Source organism: Galleria mellonella, unplaced genomic scaffold, assembly GCF_026898425.1.
Source record: "Galleria mellonella isolate WM207_F2 unplaced genomic scaffold, CSIRO_AGI_GalMel_v1 utg65, whole genome shotgun sequence".
In the NCBI taxonomy this organism is placed as follows: domain Eukaryota; kingdom Metazoa; phylum Arthropoda; class Insecta; order Lepidoptera; family Pyralidae; genus Galleria; species Galleria mellonella.
The window spans coordinates 5,397,413-5,420,227 of NW_026442138.1; the positions used below are offsets into that span (position 1 = coordinate 5,397,413).

The 22,815-nt window shown below is 32.2% G+C and overlaps 2 protein-coding genes across 3 annotated transcripts in view; one reads left to right on the forward strand and one right to left on the reverse strand.

Moving 5' to 3' along the window:
• The window catches only part of LOC113519834 (kinesin-1 heavy chain-like), a 24,504-nt gene continuing 1,689 nt past the window's right edge, over nucleotides 1–22,815 (reverse strand). Inside the window, exons 2-10 of the mRNA XM_026905048.3 lie at nucleotides 22,056–22,134; nucleotides 21,360–21,473; nucleotides 20,634–20,821; nucleotides 8,621–8,769; nucleotides 7,996–8,170; nucleotides 6,851–6,951; nucleotides 5,980–6,087; nucleotides 5,400–5,581; nucleotides 1–5,080 (exon numbers count right to left, since the gene is read on the reverse strand). Coding sequence (XP_026760849.2) covers nucleotides 2,780–5,080; nucleotides 5,400–5,581; nucleotides 5,980–6,087; nucleotides 6,851–6,951; nucleotides 7,996–8,170; nucleotides 8,621–8,769; nucleotides 20,634–20,821; nucleotides 21,360–21,473; nucleotides 22,056–22,134 — 3,397 coding nt within the window. The 3' untranslated portion in view covers nucleotides 1–2,779. The remainder of the gene's footprint in view (nucleotides 5,081–5,399; nucleotides 5,582–5,979; nucleotides 6,088–6,850; nucleotides 6,952–7,995; nucleotides 8,171–8,620; nucleotides 8,770–20,633; nucleotides 20,822–21,359; nucleotides 21,474–22,055; nucleotides 22,135–22,815) is intronic.
• The window catches only part of LOC113519679 (isopentenyl-diphosphate Delta-isomerase 1), an 8,929-nt gene continuing 6,789 nt past the window's right edge, over nucleotides 20,676–22,815 (forward strand). The window contains exon 1 of one of the 2 annotated variants that reach the window (XM_052900497.1): nucleotides 20,676–20,823. The gene's annotated coding sequence lies outside the window, so the exon portion shown is untranslated. The remainder of the gene's footprint in view (nucleotides 20,824–22,815) is intronic. The other variant, XM_026904843.3, reaches the window with a different exon arrangement.

Below are 22,815 nucleotides of genomic sequence, written 5' to 3' on the forward strand. Positions count from 1 at the left end.
ACTCGTAATTTTTATTTGAATCATAAAATATATCTTTCTAAAATTAAATACATTTTCACACCTGTAATATAGAATAAAACTTTAAAACACAAATGTATATGGACAGATATTTTATATTTTCGATAAGATTTGTTTAATTAAATTTTTTAGGCCTAATACAAAAACAAACAAGCATTTTATAAATGAAAATTTAAAAATATGTAAATTTTAAAACAATTTATTTAAAACGCAAACATATTATAAAACCTATAATTAATTTATTACATACAAACTATTAAGCAGGCATAAAAAACATAAACCATTTTATTTATTTATATTTTTAAATGAAATGATATATTCTTTTGTCGCACGTACATACAAGCCAAACACCGAAAGACGTGGTATCAATAATTAAAACATTTAAACCAATGTTTCAAGTTTTAAGGTATAATATCTATATGAAAGACAGCTGCCAAGCAGCTGCAAACCTGAACGAAGTTCTCTTCAATATGGTATTGAAAAGTATAGAAAAGTCAAAAAAAGCTTATGACCAAACGTCACTTTCTATATTTGTACTACTTCCTAGCAAGAGAATTCAAAATATTTGTTGACTTGCAGCAATATGCATTATGTTATTCTCACAGAAACTTTTAACATCAGCTTATGAGTAAACAGAACGTTTGGAATGCAAATATACAGAATTGTGGCAAAAATAAATAAACAATATGTAATATTTAAGTTTACTATTTTTGATGATATATTAGAGTTTTTAACGATTGTTCATTTTACTTTCTGAGTTTTATATGTTTAATCGAAGGATAGATTCAGCAATCCTGTTCTTTAAAACATTTTTTAAAACAAAAACATTCTTAATTATTCATTTGATATACTAACAAGTATTTTGTAAGACTGATTACAATGTCTTCACAATAAAAAAGTTAAATTTTCAAAAAAGTGTTACAATTAACCAATTTGATACAATTTACACTATGTATTAAAGTGCCCCATGTGATGTATCTATGTAGCCTATCTGTAGGGCAGAATAAATTAAAAATTTCATTTTTTACAAAACATGTAATTTTTCTTTTCTTTCACTAGTTAAACGATTTTTAATCGATACATTATAAAATTTATACATTGAAAATATATCCTAAATTATATTTATCTTCCTCGCTTTCCCTTATATTTCCCCTATATATAACCAATTTTTAAATTTTTGTTTTTACCTGAAAAGATATATCATCGTCACAGTTATATCAGTCACTAACAGACGACTATTGAAACATAGACCTCCCTTTTGAGGAGTTTTACTAGTAGCTGCCACGCTTGGCGGGCGGGTTGTCAACCAAATTAGGCTTTGGTGATATTTTAATAAGGATACTGCCGCCCATCATTCTAGCATTAAATAGGAAGGAAAGGGTATATAGACTATAGTTATTATATATTCTCTCTTTTACATTGCCAATCTAATACCTAATTCATAATCTAAGGACTAAACAAAGTCATCATCATCTTAGCCATTATCTGTCCATTGCTGAAAATAGGCCTCTCCCTTTCTCTGCCATAAGAAACGGTTCTGAGCTACCTGCTTCCACTAGCTCCTGTAATGCATTTAAGATCGTCACTTCATTTAGTGTACTGCTTTTGCCGAAATAATAAAAACTGCCGAAATAATAAGAATTTACTAAAACGAAGTAAATTCTTATTATTTTTAAATTAAAAAAGTGTTTTTAGTTTTAAGTGGATATTTGGTTAAAGTGTGGTCTTCCTTGACATGGATAAGATAAATTGAGGAAAACAAAAACAAAAATCGCACATTTTTCACGTAACTATACTGTAAATATTTAGCTCTTTATATGCAATATTACAGATTTATCAGAAATATTTTGTTTAAAAATTTATACAAAAAAAATATCTAATTTAATCCAAATAAAATTCTGAACCTCAACGAATGATAATAAAAATTATAACAAATAGAATAGAAAAATATTTTCGACATTTCATATATATATAAACGCAAAATATAAATATTTACTATTTTTGTAACTTTAATTCTATATTATTTTTACAAACATATTTTTGCACACATTTACAAAATACGCGCACTAGTTTCTAGTTTTATTTTTATTATTACGTTGCCAGTCTCTCAGTACATAAATACGCTATACTACGTCTATGGACATAACAGTCCCATTTAGTTTTATAAAGTCTACACCAGGGGTGGCCAACCGGTCGATCGCGACTATTAGTCCAGTCGATCGTGGCTAGGTAAAAAATATAACATTTTGCTAATCTCGCGGAAGATGCTCAGACACAATGCTCACACTAATATAAATAAGTAGTTACAAAAAGTAATTTTCAATTTTATGTTCATCCTCTTAATAAAATTAAAAATACTACAATACTACATAATTGTGTATTAAACTACGTTATTTCATTTGAGATTTCAAGAAGCATGTAATTGGTAGATCGCACAGAGTTTCGTTCGTGTTTTCTTGGTTCTAATCAAGTTGGCCATCCCTACACCAAAGAATATATTACCAATTTAGAAACCAGTACAAACAATAAACGTAACAGTCACGTATATAAGTAACGATTGTCACTTTCCTATAGGACTGCCTACACTGACGAGCTTATTTACCATACTTAGTGGTTAAAGAAACTGTGACTAAAATGGTTAAAATAATACATACCAGTAATTACAATAAACAGTAAATCAAAATCATAGAATTAAAATTTATTCCGCTTACCAAATATTTATAAATTCTTAAATATACATAATTGTATTTACAGCTTAGAATTACTTTTCAGAAACACAAAATGAATCTGTTTTACAATCTGCTTTAATAACTTCTCTTCTTAATTGAACCAAATGGTGTAAATATTCCGTGGGAGTCATCACTGGACTTTGTACTTTCAAATTCTTTGTTGTTTTGCTGTTTTTCGGAAAACCCAATAAATATTTGTCATATCGATTAACTGACTCTTCCAAATCATTACAAGAATTCAATATTTCGCATTCAAATTCTTGCATACAAGTAATATCTTTTAATGAAGGTGAATAAATGTTTTGTTCAGGAATGTATGCTGAATTTGAACTGATTTTTTGCGATATATTGGATTTAGAGCCCACTTTTGTATCACTGCAACACTTACAATACGTAAACTTACAACACGGACATTTTAAAAGATCCGTATCCTTATCAGTGCTACTTTCTAGCCCTAAAAATTCTTTATAAAATCTTGCTTTAGCCGTTCTATACCGTGACTGGTTTTTATACACGGGAGTATAACTACGTCCTAAGTAGCCTGTTCTGTTAAACTGATTTGTATTGCTTTTTCTCCAAATAAATGAATCTGTTTCTATATTATTCGATTCTCCAGAATAAGAAAAGGTGCTATTACAAAACGATCCAGCCTCATTATACTCTTTATCTGAATTAGTTACATCGGAACTAATATTAGATTTGCAACTTTCTTTTTTTTTATTCCTACATTCCCAACTTGTCTGAGATCCAACAGATTTTCCAGAAGAACCATCAGTATCCTTAAATTTAACTATTTTATTATAATTTGAACTTACTTTTAATGGTGATAGCACTATATTATATGGATAAACATTTTTGTTTCTTCCTAATATCATTTCTTTCATTTCTTCGTGATATTTTTTTCTTGTAGTATCTACAGGTACCTTTGGTAGTGTACAGTCCTCAGAATCTGGAAAATCTTCACCTGATTTTGTTTGTAATTGAGGTGATATGTGACATATATTACTTTCAGTTATTATACTGCTTACATTAGCACACGTTGTGTTGTTGTTATTGTTACCAATCTCTTCATTTTTATCACTACTTGTTTCAACAGCACTATGATTTGTTAACAAGTCTGGAGTTGATGTTACTATTGGTATATGAGATGTAGAATAATTTTTTTGCCCTAAGTTATCATCAGAACTTTGAGACTCTGGATCTGTAGAGCATGACTGTGATATATTAATATTAATAATTGGGGTTAGACTACATTCTTCTAAACTAGTCTTGTTTTCAATGTTTTTTAAGTACCTAGCAAGACTTGAGACTCGCTTTTTCTTTCTTGGTGGTGGTACTATGGGAGTTTGTGTCGATCGATCACATGTTAATATATTATCGGTCATTACCATTGAACTTTTAAAAATTATTTCTTTTGTTTCTGTTAAAGTTGATCTGTCACAATAATTTATGGAAGCATATTTAGAACCAACAGCAATTTCTTTGCAGCGTGGCGTCATTGTGACCGTCTCTGTGGCAGCATCACGTTGGAGAGCATAAAAATGTCTATTCTTGTAAACATATGCTTCTAAATCTGTTTGGACATCAATTTCTTGATCTTTTACTCGAGTAACTGATATTCTTGTTTGCGTATGAGCAGGTATTCCTATTCTTCTTTTATTTCGTATTGTTTTTTGGCTTAAATCAATAAAACGCTGACGAGCATTTGTACAAATTCTTAATTCACTTAAAGGTTCCATAATTTTTTTATCTACCACTGATTCAATTTTTGAAACAGCAGCTTCTTCTTTTTTCTTTAGCTTCGAATATAACCTTTCTGTAACGGATGCTACTATTTCCGCTCTTTGATTATCGTAAAGAATCGGAATTGAATTAACTTTTTGTTTTTCCACTCTATTTTTATTTATTACACTAAGTCCTTCCTCACTTTGACTTGGTAATGCATTAACTAAACTTTGGCTTCGATTACATAAGCTTTCGTCTATAGGCAAAATTTCCTGAGATCTGTACTGTCTACGTTTATGTCTAACTGGAGCAATTGCCTTCAAATTACTGCCACTATTCGTTCTTTCTAATGTAGAACCCAATAATCTATCAACTTCTTTACTAATTTTATTTGTTATGTCTGCATTCTTATCTATTGTGTTAATAACTTCCGAACTTCCACTAGCGACTGATGAAGTTGCCGATTCTGAATGAGCATCCATTTTTGGATGTGATAAATTCATAATATTACCTATTTTTGTAGTTTTATCTGAACCGTCGCTATCTGATTTATTTATTTGTAATCTCCAGTGTTTGTCTTCATAAAATATTTTGCCAGTCTCTGGTACCTGTAATTTAGTATTTTTTTATTTATTACTAGAAATAGATTACATAGCAATATATACATGTATATTGGCCCAACAATTAATAATACATATCGGTAACCAATATGTAATAAATTATTACATATCGGTTCTCCAATATTTAATAAAGAACCCGATTGAAATGAATAAAGATATCCGAAGCGTATGATGCCTTATAATAAGAGTTACATGGAGATATAACTTAAATATTAGGTACGGTTTATCACGCAAACGGCCCAACTGAGAGGCTAAGTGTAGAAAAGCTTTGACATACTAACTTATATACGGTTTAATAACTACTTACATATTGAATATGGTTTCTGGATAATTCAGTTAAAAGTTGGTTGAATTGAGACTGTAAAACTGCTCGCGTGACAGCGTTAGGTCCAGTGTGAATGACTCGCGGGGTTGGCAACTGTCGAGCGCGTGCTGCCCAACGAAGTGTTGACGCAGATTCTCCGTAACAAGCGACGCTTGGAGACACAGCTTTTAAAAAAAAAAATTACATGAGTAAATTATCTATATAGGTTAAAAGCACGATAAAGGGAAATTTACCAAAATGATTGTACTGATTTTGGCTTGTATTTTTGTACGCCTTTCATTAAAATCAAGCTTTATACCGTCAGAAATTAGCAGCGCAATTTTAACCTGTTATAACTAATTACGAAAAAAGTAGTTAATTCAAACACATCGTCTTAGAATGGCTATTTTTTGGTTTGAAGCGCTGGATATGACAATGAAATTATATAACATTATGTAGATATAAATGAAAAATAAGTATGATTTTTACTTATCTAATCTAATTCTTTTACAAAATGGTAAATACAAGTCAAATTTACGAAGATACGGATAGAGGAAAAGAAGAACAGAACAAAATAACATACTTGCAATAATGAAAGTACTAGCGCCTCCTGTAAAACAGTCTTTCAGCAACCAAGTAAGCGCAGAGTCGCGGTACGGGACAAATCTACCACGCCCGGCGCCTCCACTCACTAAACATGTTCAGGGATGAAAATGATTATTTTATGTATAAATTATTATATCATTCATGTTCTATATGAACGATAGAATTGTTTTAAAAGTAGCTACAACGTCAACTACAAGCTAAGTAACCTTTCTTAAATCACAATAGGGTGAATTTCCTACCAGTTGTAATATAGAAACCGTAATACCTATATTAAAACTATACAGTCAATAGTTTTTGCCGGAAACTAAAAAATATTAAACGACAAAAATGATGCATTGACTTAGCATACATTGCATTCATACTTAGATGTATCATTTTTCATTAGTTTACCGACGAAAGGATTGAACAACCTTGACAATGCTCGACCTATCACTAAAATATTACAATTATTACTATTGTATCATTAAATGATGCAAAAACAAATAAAAAAGTGTTTATTGAAATTTTATATGATAATGTTACGATAAAAATAAGAATAGTCTTAAATTAATAATTCTTTTATACTACTTTTCTGAAAAAATGTTAAAAAAATAAAAAAAAAACATAATTCGACAATAAATGTGCAACTGGATCATTGGATTTAAAACTTTATCACTATATACATATTATGTCCTTAATAATATCTATCAATATCAATGTTTTGTAAAAAGGCTTAAAATAAATACGAATAGTAAGACAAGACTATAAATATTTATTTTATTGTGGTGATATTTCTAATATAATGGTTACTTGCTCAGAGTGTGTTCCTGCAAACTAATAGAATATTTTTCATAGTCTTGGGCACTTACCAAGAGCGGATATAACGTTACTAAGTGCGACTAGCGATTTATTTATGTTGGCCCCTTCCTTTTGCCTGCCGCCACCGCAGCCTTCCCAACTAGCTTTTTCGCTGCACAAGAAAGATAAAACATTTATAACAAGTCAATGTGCTTTGCACGAAAAAACAGGAAATTTTAAAATAAATAATAAAAACAAAATTTTTACAAAGTAGATATGGCAAAGTCACGGCATGTCGTACTGTTAAATTTCTAAAATAAATAATATTCCTTTGTCAGTTTATAATTTCCATAAACGGTCGTTGCATTTGATGTGTCTTTATAACTGTGATAAGAGTATTATTAAATTTGTCTTAACTAAGGAATACAAAGGATCCGGACATAACAACACAAACCCGAAAAACAATATAGGGGAAACAAATACATGCCAAATTCATTTGATGGTGATAATAATATTACATGATCCCCATTCTAATGTTACGCCATCTATATATCGTCTATCTAGTTTGATTAGAGATTTATAAAAAAGGTTATAATCAGAGTTTCACTATGTGATAGAATGCAAAATAAAACGGATATTCGCAGAATGATCAAAGTGAACACCTATCTATCTATCTATCTATATATCTCCGCTATTATCGGTGGAGCTCTTGCCTGTGAACACCTATAACCCATAAAATCCGTAAATTAAAGTAGCCGGCTATATAACTCGAGAAACCGAAAACAGAAAGGGAAGAAAAGAGCAAGCGAGGGTAGTACTAACCTTGGCGAGCTTGTCAAGGTCAATACTACCCTACATTGGACAACCCTATATTTAGATATATTGACGATATTACGTGTTTTATAAGGAGTTAATAATTTAGGTGACTCAAGGCCTATTCTTTCTTGCACATTATGGGGAGGCCCTTAAACTGTATATATATATATATATATATATATATATATATATATATATATATATATATATATATATATATTACACTCACAACTACATATAATCCCTAATAGGAATAACTAGAGCATTTGTCAACTATTGTAAATATAATAAACAACATTCAACATGCCCATATTTCACAAAGCATATTCGAATCCAATGTGGCAGGACGCGAGCGTACTGCGTCACCGAATATAAATAGAACGACGAAATATTTTGATACCTTCCAGCAAGGTCAGCGAGGTGCAGTGTAGCGGTGGAAGTAGTTAATTCCAACAACGCGTGCGACCTGGACGAAGTGGAATTACGACGGGTTGCGGCAGTTCGTCGTCTATGAGCGCCTTCGTGAACCAATGAGAGGAGAGTTTGGACGTCATGTACTGCTACTCTCCGAAGATCTAAAGAAAAACAAAATTATAATTATAAAATTTTGTACATCTAGGTATCATTAAAAAAGCATTTTTTAAACTTTATCCTTTAAGAAAGGAAATAGTATTCACAATTCTATTAAATAGATTTTTTTATACAACTTAGAATGGCAAACAAGCTGACGGCCCATCTGATGGAAAGTGGTAACCGTCGCCTATAGACATGAGCAGTACCATGGACATAACAGAGTATACTGTTTCGCCCATGATACCCCCCATGCGTTGCCATTCCTGAGGACTCAGGTATTATTCCTCTGTACCCTGTAAATTCACGCCATATCCCACCCTTCAAACCGAAACACAGCCATGCAAACACAACTGCTTCACGGTTGAAACACGAATGGGACAGAGGTACCCAAGCAATCGACTTTATAAATATGTCGATAAATTATGTGCCAATATTTTCAGTACCCTACTTACTTTGCACATAGGGTCCCTTTTGTGGATGCTCCCTCACACGAAGGTCCTTGCGCGAGTTACCCCTGCGCCGCGGTAGAGAGTGGCAAGTAGCAGCTGAGACTTCACCTGCCAGTAAGTCGTGAACCCGTTCGTTGTAAATCTCCAAGAAACTGTTTTAGAAATAAATCTATTATTGATACATTTTTATAAAAAATATATAACAAATAGTAAGCCTATTTGCCAATGCCAAAGTTATTTTATATATATAATTAGTTTTCTACATAGTACTACAGACCACTAGTCTTTCTTAATTAGAGTTGTAGAACCGATAAACACTTGCGTGACTTTCATCATCATCATCATATCAGCCTCTAACTATCCACTGCTGAGCATAAACCTTCTCCTTGAGGGGATTTTGCCAGTAGTGCCCAGGGTGGCCCCCGTGGTAGGCGGATTGGCAACCACAGATAGGCTTTGGAGATGTTTTAAGAAGATCGCTGCTGCCAATTTCTCGCCTTCTTAGCCGCCTCTTACAACACCCAAAGTAAAGGGATGTACTATTTTATGCCGGAACCACACTTTAGTCACTTTAGTCACTATGAATTACTTTTTTACATGACTAGAAATTTGGTGTCCAATTATATAGATAGATAGATTCTCTTTATTGTTTTCTCCAAAAAATTACAACAGTATACCTATTCTAGATATAAACAATTACAAGAAATAATCACAATGAAAAAACAATGGGCGACCTTATCACTAAAAGCGATCTGTTCCAGGCAACCTTTGGTTGGAGAGGAGTAATTATAGTTTGGTCATATATTTTTTATATCAAGCGAGTAAAAGAAATGGATGGAAAAATACAGCACAGTCGCTTAAGTAGTATTATTTTTGTACTATTTTTGTCATTTCTTCAACAACAGGGGATGTTTATTTTATATTCCACTACCCTATATGAAACCAAATGTACATTTAATCAAATTTAATGCAATCTAACCTAAACTTCTCGCGTGTTCTGACATAATCTTAAGTAGGACTCGCTTTATCCTTGGCACCATGTGACTATTTACGACCAGTGCTAGTCGTGATGCAATGTTACATACGCCTTGTCTCTTTTGCAAGCTTCTAACGGACTCAGTAACGGAATTTATTGATACATAATAGGTGTTACGTGTTAATTTTATAAACTTGACAATGTAAATGTAGGCAATACTAATAATAGTATTTTTAAGCAAATTAAAATTAACCTTTATTTATTCTAAAATACTTCTACTATATGTGTTTAGTTTTATTATGTGCACGGTAAAAGCAAGGGAACTATCTCCCTTTTTAAAACTAAATGTACATACTTACGTTCCTCTGTTAGCCCGTGGGCTACATCTTTGCCTCGTCATCATCCTCATCCCTTCAAATCAGGTGAGATCAATTTTAATCGCGGGACATATTCCCAAACAACGATGACTTTAGTGATGTAGCAGTTTAGCTTACCATTTTATCATCCAATGGTCGCGACTTCAACTCTCGCAATTACAAACATTTGAGTAAATATGACTGTTTGTACAGTCATATTTACTCTATAGAGGTCTGAACATCTCTTATGTGTAATATATTATGCATTTACAAAAAAAAATATAATAAGAATAATAGTCTAGCGAGAATAGTAGACGGAACACAGAAGTGAGGAGTGCAGGAAGAACTATATAAACGCATGCACATCAAATTGCTAAATAGGCCATTCGTTTTAAAATCTTAGAAAATATTAGTTCAGTACTTACATACACGTGAAAATACCAGCCTTACTAAGATGTATTGAACAGTTTAAAAGTTACACATTGCACCCGTGTGAAGCCGGGGCGAGTCGCTAGTCTTATTATATAAGTCTAGACCCAAATAGATAATTTACTACTCTCAACTATGGACGTGAGCGTACATTATAACCAATTGTGTTCTGTTGAATAATTTGACGTATATCTGCTATATGTTATCGTCATCAGTTAGTACCTATTGTGTTTGAACACATAAAACTATTGTATGAATTGTCAAACCTTACCGCAAAGACCTTAAAGTATCGATATTAAATAAACAAAATTACGATTTCAACGCTTGATATGAAAATTATTTTCATATCTCAACTCGAACATCTTCCTTGGTGTCACTTATAGTGTTAACTTCCATTATAATTCTTAATCTGTCACTAGTATTATACGTCATGACTCAGGGTGTCAATATGTGTGTGTCTATGTGCGTGTTTGTGTGTGTACGTGCATTTGAAAAAATAAAAACCTGATTTATATCGAGTCAAGTTTTATTAATGAAACAATAACTTCGTAAAACAGAAAGAGATATAACACTTCAATAAAATCCTTCCATATCGATAAGCAAGGAGAGGCGTGCCCACCTCAAAATTGTCTAGTGTTTACTCCAGGATGCAAGTGAAACTTTCAGCCATGCGCCAGAACTATCCGAGTCTGAGAACATACATATAGACTCCTATTCAAGAGGGGAAAGAGATTATTAGTAATGGAACAGCTCCATTGCTAGCAATATACCCTATCAGGTCGACCTTCACGCGGTTCTCCCTGGAAACCATCGTGGCTATTTCTCATGGAATTCTTCACGATGGACTAACTGACCTGATTTCATCCTTACCAATCACCTCTCACTGGTGCCCAGCCAGTGTATACCGATAGTGCAGGCGAAGTTACCATTCCATTTTCACTTATTAAAAAAAAAGACGCCTATTTAAAAAACCAAGGCCATCACAGAAAACAATCTTAAATACGTCAACTCTGCGGCTGGATTTAGAATTGTATTGTATTTTCTATGAAGAGATTTTAAGGCGCACCCTTTTCAGTTCGTCTCAACGATAAACCTTGAAAATTGCCAAAGATTCATAGTTGCGTACGATACCGCTAACTACAGACTGTGAATTAACAACCTCCAGTCACGACTTTATAACGATGTTTTAATTAATCGCAATATTTTCATGCCTATTCCACGCAGTCACGTTATACTATGTCATTTTGAATTAAACATACAAAAGTCATTAGCTTGGGTACCTCTGTCCCACTCGTGTTTCAACCGTGAAACAGTTGTGTTTGCATGGCTGTGTTTCGGTTTAAAGGGTGGGATATGACAATGAATTTACAGGGTACAGACCTTATTCTTCCTTGATACTTGATACGCGACGGTTATTACTTTCCATCAGGTGGGCTGTCAGCTTGTTTACTATTCTAAGTAGCTTAAATAAATAGTCTGAGTAGAAGTGACACTCATGGGGTATATATATATTATATGTATATATTATTTGTTTCACTGATTTACATATTCCTTGGCGTACACTTGTGTTTATTTTCTGCTACAAACTTGAGCTGCGATTTGATACAGCAGAAATATATAGTTAAATGGAATTTATTTCGTACAAAGTTATGTATTTATAAATAATTTATTTACAAAATATATATAGATACGAAAATAACATATAATATATATAAACTATACATATAAAGGATATAGTAGTCAGTCGCATTAATATAATTAGGTGCCGTTTATTTTTTAAGGTTTTGCACGACAGTTCTTGTTAGTGAACTAAAAAAAGCTAGTACACCAGGCTTCCGAGTGGTGACTCAGGTCAAAGGGAGTATCAATTCCGTGTACTCAGCAATTTTGTTTGTATTCGAGACGATCTTTGCAGAACATGTTCCAAAATTTGTTCACTGAAGCCATCGCATGGACACCTGGAATTATCCGTTATGTGGTTTCTAATCGTTTAAGACTACTCTTGTGGCATCTATGTCCCGTGAGCAGCTGTGTGAGGTGGAACGACCTTTCAACACCAGCAAATGGGTTACTTATGTCATCGAGATTAGGAAGGATCTTCCTCGTGTTCAGAAATGATATATATTCACCAGAGGGAGACTTTGTACAAAAGTCGATTGCTTGGGTATCTCTGTCCCATTCGTGTTTCTACCGTGAAGCAGTTGTGTTTGCATGGCTGTGTTTCGGTTTGAAGGGTGGGATATTGCGCGAATTTATTGGGTACTAAGGAATAACATCTGAGTCCTCATGAATGGCAACGCATGGGGTTTATCATGAACGAAACAGTATACTCTGTTATGTCCATGGTACTGCTCATGTCTATAGGCGACGGTTACCACTTTCCATCAGGTGGGCTGTCAGCTTGTTTGGCATTCTAAGTTGTATAAAAAAAAATACTGCTCTTCTCACTTATGGTGAGTTTCCTTTTTATAGAGGGATTTGATTAGTAATCCTGTCATAGTCAGGTTTTTTATACAGATGGCATCCTTTGCCGGCTGCGACATCTGCAGCCTCATTGCCAGTAATACCGATGTGGCTTTTGACCCATATTACGTCAATGGAGACGTTTTTAAGCTTTCTCTACGATAATAACGTGGTCGTGCTCGTCGTCACGGTACTACCGTAACGTTTCGACGACAAACCTAGAATCTCCTGTCACTTCCTCGCGGCAATTTTGCAAATTATTTATGTGTATGTATGTGTATACGTGAGCCTGTAATGTAATTCGTAAATTATTAAGACTTGACCATTTTATTATTTTATCAATTGTATTATTAATTTGATTCTCATGATTCATAATAGTATTATTTTTCCTATCAGTAATCACAATGACAGAAATATCTTATTTATTTATTTATTTATTTATTTATTTAGGTTTACCAACAATTGTTTCCACAAAATAATGTAAATATATATACAATTATGGAGCTTAGAACTAAGTGTAACAATTTTTTATAGGCAAACACAGCATATATTAATACATGTATAACAATAAGTACAGAGAAATATATATAGCTTAGAACTATTATTAAATACTTAACAACTAACAACTAAAGCCACCATATCCATAAGCAGATCCAGCAGCACGACTCATTTTATATATTTATAGATATTTCGTACAAAAACAATTGGAGTATCAAAATTAATATCGTCCGCAAATAAGACATATTAATGGTCAAATATATTTGTAATGTCATTTATATAAAATAAAAATAATATTGGGCTTAACACACTTCCTTGCGGTACTCCATATTTATTAAATCTATATTTGGATGAGTATGATGTCATATTATTATTTTTGTCTATTTTGTTACATACAAAACGCTGTTGTTTGTGCGATAAGTAAGATTTTATCCACTGAAGAGCTGGCCTCCTAATTCCATTTTTTTCTATTTTTTTTTAATAAAAGGTTATGTGAAACAGAATAAAATATATTAATATAATAAAAATATAATAAAATATAAACTATCAAGAATAAAATGACACATTTGCAAAGGCATTTGATTCTGTGAATTGATTTGATTGATTTGATCCAAATTAATAATACAATTGATAAAATAATAAAATGGACAAGTCTTAATAATTTACGAATTAATTTTAATAAATCTAAATATATGCAGTTTAATAAACCTATTAATGAATAATAAATTTATTAATAATACGAGTTTGAATTTTTTAGGAAATTTAGGAAATTTTTAGGAATCAACATAGACCATAAGTTAGATTGGAAGTCTCATATTGCATACATTTCTAAAAAGACTTTACTTTACTTTCATATACGCTCTTAAACAACTTAAAAATGTAACAAATATTAAAACAGCAATCACAACGTATAATGCATATACTCGTATACAATCAATACTACGATATGGACTTATAATATGAGGCAAAAGCACGGAAAAAGATAGTGCATTTCTTGCTCAAAAAAAATGTATTAGAGCATTGTATGGTATTTTACCTCGTGAATCGTGTAAGCTGGTATTGAGGAAGCTTGGTTTGTTACCACTACCGTCTCTATATAACATTATGAAATTTGTATGTTTGTACACAGCAATAAATATTTGTTCATTGTTGTAATCCAAATAGACTCGTGCTGGATGAAATTCCCTGCCTAGCTAAATATGAAAAAAGTTGTTTAGCTATGTGTGTAAAAATATATAATAAAATATCGAATGAATTAAAATTGTTAAATGTTAATTTATTTAAAAAAAAGAATGTATACTAGGCTGAATGTAAATAGTTTTTATGATGTAAAAGACTTCTTAAACAAAAAAACAAAATGTTAATTGTTAATTTTAAATGAATTTTGCATACTTGTCACCTTGTTAGCTAAACACGAATGTTCTTTGACTAATGTAACATCTGTGACTTTACCGTGATTTAGCAAATAAAGATTATTATTATTATATACCTAATCAATGAAACAAAGAAAACAATTTACCAAGTTTTGAATTTATTGCATACGTTTTCATTTTATAACCATCGAAATAAAATTACATAAAGCCAAACACGAACTAAACTGATTATCTCGCAGCGTTCAAAATATTCAATTCAGTTTCGATGCCAAAGTTCAACTGGCAATTTGTATACACTGAACAACAAAAGCTATTATAACGCGGGTGCCATTGCCTCGCGCGTCGCAGACACCTCGTGGGGTTACAAAGGAAATAAAACAACCTATCAGTCTCGACGAATTCGACAACATCTAAAATAAAATACCTACTATTTTTCAGTTTAAGATCCCCCCAATGACTTTTGCATGTAAAAGACTATTTAATGAAACTTGGTTTAATTGAAAGATGACCTAAACATTATACAGTACACCCAGATTTCCTGCTCTTAGTTAGCCGCAAACAAGGCTTGCCAGGTGAAAAATAGTAATAATTTTGAAAAATTCATCATACTTTTTAAAAAATTTACACCATACAAGTTTAATGCACATTAATGGTGCAATAAAGTGTAAATAAAAAAAAAATTACCAAGTTTCATTCAAAAGTTTTAAAGTTGCAAAAGTCAGCGGCGGAATCTTACAAAAAGGCATTATCGTTTCATTTTTTTTTTACAAGTTTATATCAAAAATGTTCGATTATTTTTATAGGACGAAAACTGAATAATGTTTGATTACAAGTTAATAATTTTCTATTCAACAAAAGTTTAATTCAATTGTAACAAATTGGATAATATCAATACCGTACTCGATACCATCATATTTAAAATACCGTGATTTGTTTTCCAAAAAATCCATTATCGTCCCGTAAACCTTGACCTTAAATACAAATAATAACTTAATTGAAATATTAATTTTAAAGAAAAAACAACATATATAATTTTCCTTTGATATTGATTTATTATGTCATAATATTTATGTACCTAAATTATCTGAAGACGAATCACAGAAATGGGTGTAAACTTTTTCAATTCGGACAAATTAGAATTCACTTTTCTGATCTAAATACCACGCTCTCATAAATAAAAATAAACTTTTTTTATTTTTATACAACTCCAAAAAAAGGTTCTGTGTTCGTCTCTATGTAGGTATTCGTTATGTATATTCGGCGATTTTTCCGTCAATTGTATACCCAATTTTAAAAGTTCTTGTTTTATTTAAAAGGATAATGATACCGTTAAATTTCAGTCTGTTTGACATACTTTTTTAGGTTTATTTAGGTAGGTTGATTTTTATTCAATAACATTTATTTAGGTACTTCATTAGTGTTATATTCTGATATTTAGTGGTTTGTATCCTTTAGTAATATTTTGTTTCAGCGCAAACTTCAAATTGATCAGTAGCTAGCAGTAGCATACTAATAATATTTTTAACTAAAATTATAAATAATACATTTGGACAAAAATTGACACATTAGAATTGTATAAATATATTATAAATGTAGATAGATTAATTAATAAGTAAATATAATATCATGTACTGAACAAAAACGAAACAGTTGACTAATAGAAATGATTGTATACATATTTTTGTTTACGCAAAAGAATAAATAATTTTTATCCTCGACATTGTCTACTTGACCATGATTATGTTGATTGACTAAAATAAAAATAGTCTATAACCTGCTCTGACAAATTTCATGTCAATTAGTTGAGCCGTTGAAACGTGAAGAAACAACAAACAAACTTACTTTCACATGTATATAAGTAAAAATCTATTCCCGAATCTATGTAAATACATCACTGCTCATATTTGACTTATTCCTTTTTTTATTGTATTTGTAATTGCCAGAATAAGGTTTGTACTTATACGAATGGAAATATTTGGAAAAATCATACAAAAAGAAATAATTTAGTTTTTTAAAAAAGGGGGTCTTATTTTCCTCGAAAGTACATCCGTGCGAAATCGAGTCGGGTAGTTAGTTTATAATATTAATAATAGTAAGCATGGAACAAGATGAAAAAAATATTAAATAATATAAAAAATAATGCGAGATCAATATTGGCAGAATTCTCTTCTATCATTTGTGTTTTGATATCATATTAAATTAAGAAACAATTAAAACTTACCTATGTCTTTTTTCCTATAGACAAAAAAGAACGAGTCTGAAGAACAATGTAGGGCGGGCGGGTGACGTGGGTGAACTAACGCCTAGCGGAGTGAAGCCTTACTAACGGAGCTGTCGACATCGCCCTTTAGCACGAGTTATATATGTAAAATAGGATATAATGTATCTATATGTATACGCATATATCAAAATTATTAACACTGTAAACAATACAAACAAGAAAACAAGTAAATATTGTGTTTTTCTGAATGTTTTATTCATCAAATTCAAACTCAAAACAATCTTTGTTCAAACCGAATTGTTTACGAGCTCTCTTAAGTCTCTTGTCGTCTTTTAGGATTCTTTTGTTGGGCTAGTTACTCTTTTAAATCTCAGTTAATCCAAAATATCCTTCGCTGTCTTATTATAACATCTGCTGCTTATTAACTTTTTCTAAACGATACTTCGAATCAGCAAGTTTATATTTGTATCTATTGATATAGTTACATTTGAGATAATGTTGAGGATTCCTGCATATATACAAAATGTTTGTGTATATGTATTGTAAAGCTACAGTTAGTATAATTGTTTCTTTAAATTTCTCTCGAACTTCCCATACAATAAATTTAATGGCAAGATTTGGAATGTAAGGAACCTATTGATTTTTTATTATCAAGAGTGATTTCAAGAAGGACAGTATAACTTATATAATCAAGAGATATTATTTGATTTTACAGTAGATTCTAGAATTCCAATAATTGTAAATTTTAAAAAGAGAGAAATGTTTCACATTTTATTTTTTAGCGTTAAACATTAGATTATTAGTTGTAAACCAATACAAGAAACGCAGCAATATACGATTTAAATCACCACTATTTTTTATCAATCTGACAACATTAAAAATCAAAGATGTATCATCTGCAAATACTATGCCACATCTATCTTGCATGGCAAAAGGTCTTCCTTTTCATTCATTTTTATAGACTAAAAATAAGAATAGACTAACTAAGAGGTACTTGAGGTACACATACGAGGTCTGTCCGGAAAGTTCGTATAAAAGTGTTCTGGAATGCGAGAAAGAGGAGTGGGGAGGCCAGGTAAGCGCAGGACCCCTTCCTTATGTCCCTAACAATGCTTCAGTTCTGGTCTGACCGCCGTGCGGTGCGAACTGGCTTGTCACGCCATCTGTGAAGTTACCTCTTAACGAAACCCCGTCGGCATGGAGCCCGCTTCCGTTGAAGAGCAGCGCGTCGTAATCAAGTTTCTCTCGAAACATGGCAAGAATGGCCGTGAAAGCAAAGAGTGGAAGACATCCGGGGAACCACGAACAAAAAAATCAAGAAAATCCCGCTCAAATGTCAAGACAATGTTGATTGTTTTTTTCGATGTTCGGGGGATTGTCCATCAAGAATTCGTCCCTCCAGGCCAGACAGTTGATGGAAAATTCTACGTCGATGTGCTCAGACGCCTCAAAGCTCGTGTGGCACGAGTTCGTCCAGAATTGGCGCGAGAGGGGCGTTGGATTCTTCACCACGACAATGCCCCTGCCCACACCTCTCTTGTTGTCCGTGAGTTTTTGAGTAAAAATTCCATTACGGTGACCGAACACCCCCTATTCGCCGGATTTGGCCCCGTGTGACTTCTTCTTGTTCCCAAAAACCAAATTGGTACTTCGGGGGCGGCATTTGGGGGACATAAATGAGATAAAAAAAGCTACGACGGGGCAGCTGAGAAACCTACAACCAGAGGACTTTCAAGGAGCCTTCTCACAGTGGAAACGGCGTTGGCACAAGTGCATTATGTCACAGGGGGAGTACTTTGAAGGGGATAAAATTGATTTACCTGAATAATTGTAAAATAAAATTTTTAAAAAACTTTTATACGTACTTTCCGGACAAACCTCGTATTCGAACAAGAAACCCGTTAGATATAACGTAATTTATTTCAACTTGTTTGCTGTCTGACAGATATGATTTGATTAAGTTTAAGCATTATCTTTAATAAGCTGGTTTTTTAAGCGCATTGCTTAAAAGACTAGCTTTGGATCATGATCTACACTTTTAAAGGCTTTAGATAGACCACATAAAATGCTAATAGCATCTTTTTTATTTTTCCAGGTAGAAAAAATGTGTCTTAGTAACTCCACATCTGCATCCGTAGCTGATCACCCTTTAAAAAACTAAATTGACTATTATGAATTAATTCGTTTAAATTATAATAATTACCTTGGTAATTGTACATAATCAAAGATTTTACTTAGTACGGGAAGAATGGAAGTGGACCTATAGTTTACTGAATCTCTTTTAATTCCATCTTTAAAAAGCGATATAATTTTATTAAATTTCATTAAATTAAAATCATCAATCATCTATTAAATTTATTAAAAATAAAAGCAAAAGTACAGTGCAATAATTTCACATATACTACCAAGAATTTTAACAGATATTCCCCATAGATCTTTAGTTTATTTCTTTTTTTATTATTAAGTGCTTTAAACGTTTTATAATATGTCCATAAATTATACATTTAAAAATAAACAAATTTCATGGCTTGCCTTTAATATACTAGCTAACGAGATTCTGTAAGTAAAGTTTCTATTGGAAATGCGGACAAGTTTAATGATTGAGTTATTATAACTAGTATATTAGTGAAAACAGATTCCAAAGTATCTGCAACTGCAATGTTAGTATTAATTAATTAATTATTAAAATTTTAAACAATATTATTATGATGAATCTCTACTTTCTAAAACTTCAATTCTACTTTTAAATCGTGCTGATATTAAACCTATCGGTATCAAATCTCAATCAATATCATTCATAATTTTTGCTTAAAATAGTCAACAACCATTCATACAAACTTTCACATTTATATTAGGAATAGAATACAATGTATTCATGAGGTGTAATTTAGAAATCCTAAGATTCGCTGTAACTCAAAATTACTACTTTTTCAACGTGTTTTACATTACGGCCATTCTATTTCAACCCGCTTTCAGTCAGGACTAACCTCTGTATAATATCGACTAAATTTCAATCAAAGTCTGAAATGATAATTCCGAAATCCATACACAGAACATTAATAAATTATTGTTATGATATATTTATAATTTCTAGAAATTAAATACCTAAGATTAATGGAAAATTACCATTTGTTTGTGCAATCTTGTTGACAAAAAACAGCAAAGTACCTACCTACCTTTCCACCAATGTTAGATTTGAGATAGCTTTAGAATTGTATTGGTATTGCGATATTAGCTACAAGATAACCCGTGATGATTACACAGAAAAGGGTGCTAAGCGATTGCGTGTCGCTGGGGCCTTGGACTCGGGAATAACGGCGCCACTCTTTATTGCTATTCAATGTAGATAGAAAACAACCCACCCGAAGAAAATAAAGTGTTAAAAATTAGCATAATGTATATACGTATATATATAATCTACGTTGTACTGTCATTAATATGTAGTGTTAAAATATTTTGTAAAAATATATATGTTAAAAAACAAAAAGAAAATACATTATCCATTAAACATTAACACGTACGCACATGCATATAGTCGTGTATCTATGTACAAGTATATATTAAGACTCCTGACCCCATAACACTCTACAAAAAACTATTTACGTAAGTTCATCTCCTATAGATGATAACATCGCAATCTGTCGCTATTGTTACATTCCGAATATTTAAAATACTCCATGACGTTATATTAGATACCTACCTGACAGTAAGATCGAAAGACTGCAGTTCAGCGAGAGCTGTGCACAGTCGAGGTACCAGCCCAGGTTGGGTATAAGTGCCCATCATAGTATAAGTCTTGCCAGTAGCGCTCTGACCATAAGCAAGCACGCAAGCTGAACATCCTCTTGAGACACTGCGGATCACATCCTGTCCGATTGTCTCGAATATCTGTAAGTAATGTTCATAAAACATTAAAAGACTAATGTAGAAAAATTTACATATCATTATAATTTTTTACAACTTATTTATTTATTTTACAATTTATTGCACTTTAATTAATGCAATGTGATACGAAAACTTAGAAAAACAAACAAGTCGTCGTCGGCCTTCTTGATAAAAAGTAACCTAGTGAACAACAATCCTTATTTCTAAACTAATATTATTAAGAAATAAGATTTCTTTATGTTTGTAATAGATAAACTCAAAAAATACATAATCAATTTAAAAATTATTTTACCCATAGAATTTATTTACATTATCATGAGTAATGTGGGAGTACTTTATTTAAAAAAAACGTACAAATGCAGTGTCAGTTACTAGTATATTATAAATGGGAAAATTTGTTTGTTTGTTACCTCTTGGTACTTTAAAGAATCAACCAATCATTATGTTATTTGACATCCATGTAATATTTACAATAAATTCATAATTGTTGACTCTATAATTGAAATTTTTTAGGTTCTTTTTCAACATAAATAAAACGTACCGTCTCTTGATTTGCGAAAGTGGGATTGGTAACTGGGCACGCACTATCGAAAGTGTAGTCGGCGTAGTAACGGCGTACTCTCTCCCGACTGTCGCCAGCGCCCGAAACACTTACCTGTAACGTCGAATTATATACCTAAAATACTACTTTATCTATATTTGAAATAACACAAATACACTGTATAAAAAACTTTTCAAAATGTAGAACAATAAAAAAAATGCCAATGCACTGATCTTTCGAACTAACATCGGTTACTTTTAGTTCTTCTGTTGATATACACATTCCATTAGGAAACTCCTTAAGAGTGGGCCTTTTAGCTTTGCATTTTCAGATCAATTTCATCCATTCCGATCAATTCCGAATTATATCTTCACCTGAACACCACACCGAAATATTGCATTTAAAAAATCTTAACTAAATCGATCCAACCCTTTTATAGTAATGCGGTTATCATTGAACCATTTTTTTTTTTACTTTATCCGGGACTTCGTCCATGTCCTAGGTATATTCACTGATCGAGAACAAAAGTAGCTTATAACCGTCTCCTAGGTCATATCTATCTCTATACTAAAATTTGTCATAATCGAGTGAGCAGTTTAGACGTGATAGCCTAACAAACAAACAGACATTTAACATGTCAATTAAGATATTGTATACTTACATACTAGCAAAAAAATCATAAACGAAGTTAATTACTTTAACATTGGTGATCGTAACTGTATTGTAGTCAACGACAGTCACTACCGGAATTCGATCCTTCTCCGATTTAAGTTCTCTGTAAGTTAAAACATTCTCATAATATGAAATATATAAGTAATATACTTATCCCTTTATTTGTAAAACGTCCTACAAACCTATTTTAACTATTACAGTTTTTTGTCAATTATCTTTCCAATTCTAAAATAGGTCTGGATAAGGCTTGACGTTTTTACGAATAACAGATTATATACGTGGGACACTCAGAAAGTTTTGCGACACTAAAAAAAATTGTTCTATAGGTAAATATATTTTTATTACATCTTTTCAAAGTACTCTCCATCATCCTCTATACAAAGTTTCATGTGTCTGAACCAGTTTACGAGACACTTTTTCCAGTCCGCCGCAGACACCTCGCTTACAGCCTGCTCGAACGCAGAGAGTGCATCATCCGGCGACGAAAATTATATCCCTTAGAGCTGATTTTTTTATTTTTGGAATAAGAAGAAGTCACACGGTGCTAAGTCAGGGATATAAGGAGGGTGACCCAGGAGTTGGACCGGTGTGCTGTCTAGGAAGTCCTTCGTTTTGATTGCGGTGTGAGCGGACGCATTATCGTGGTGGAGCAGTAGCCCGCGGAGCCCTGTGTTTGGTCGCTTGTTGCTGACAACAGAGAAAACTTCTGCCAAGCATTTGGTAGTATACCATTCGGCGTTAATGCTTCTTTGGTTTCGTTTCGTTTTGAAACACAGAAATCGTC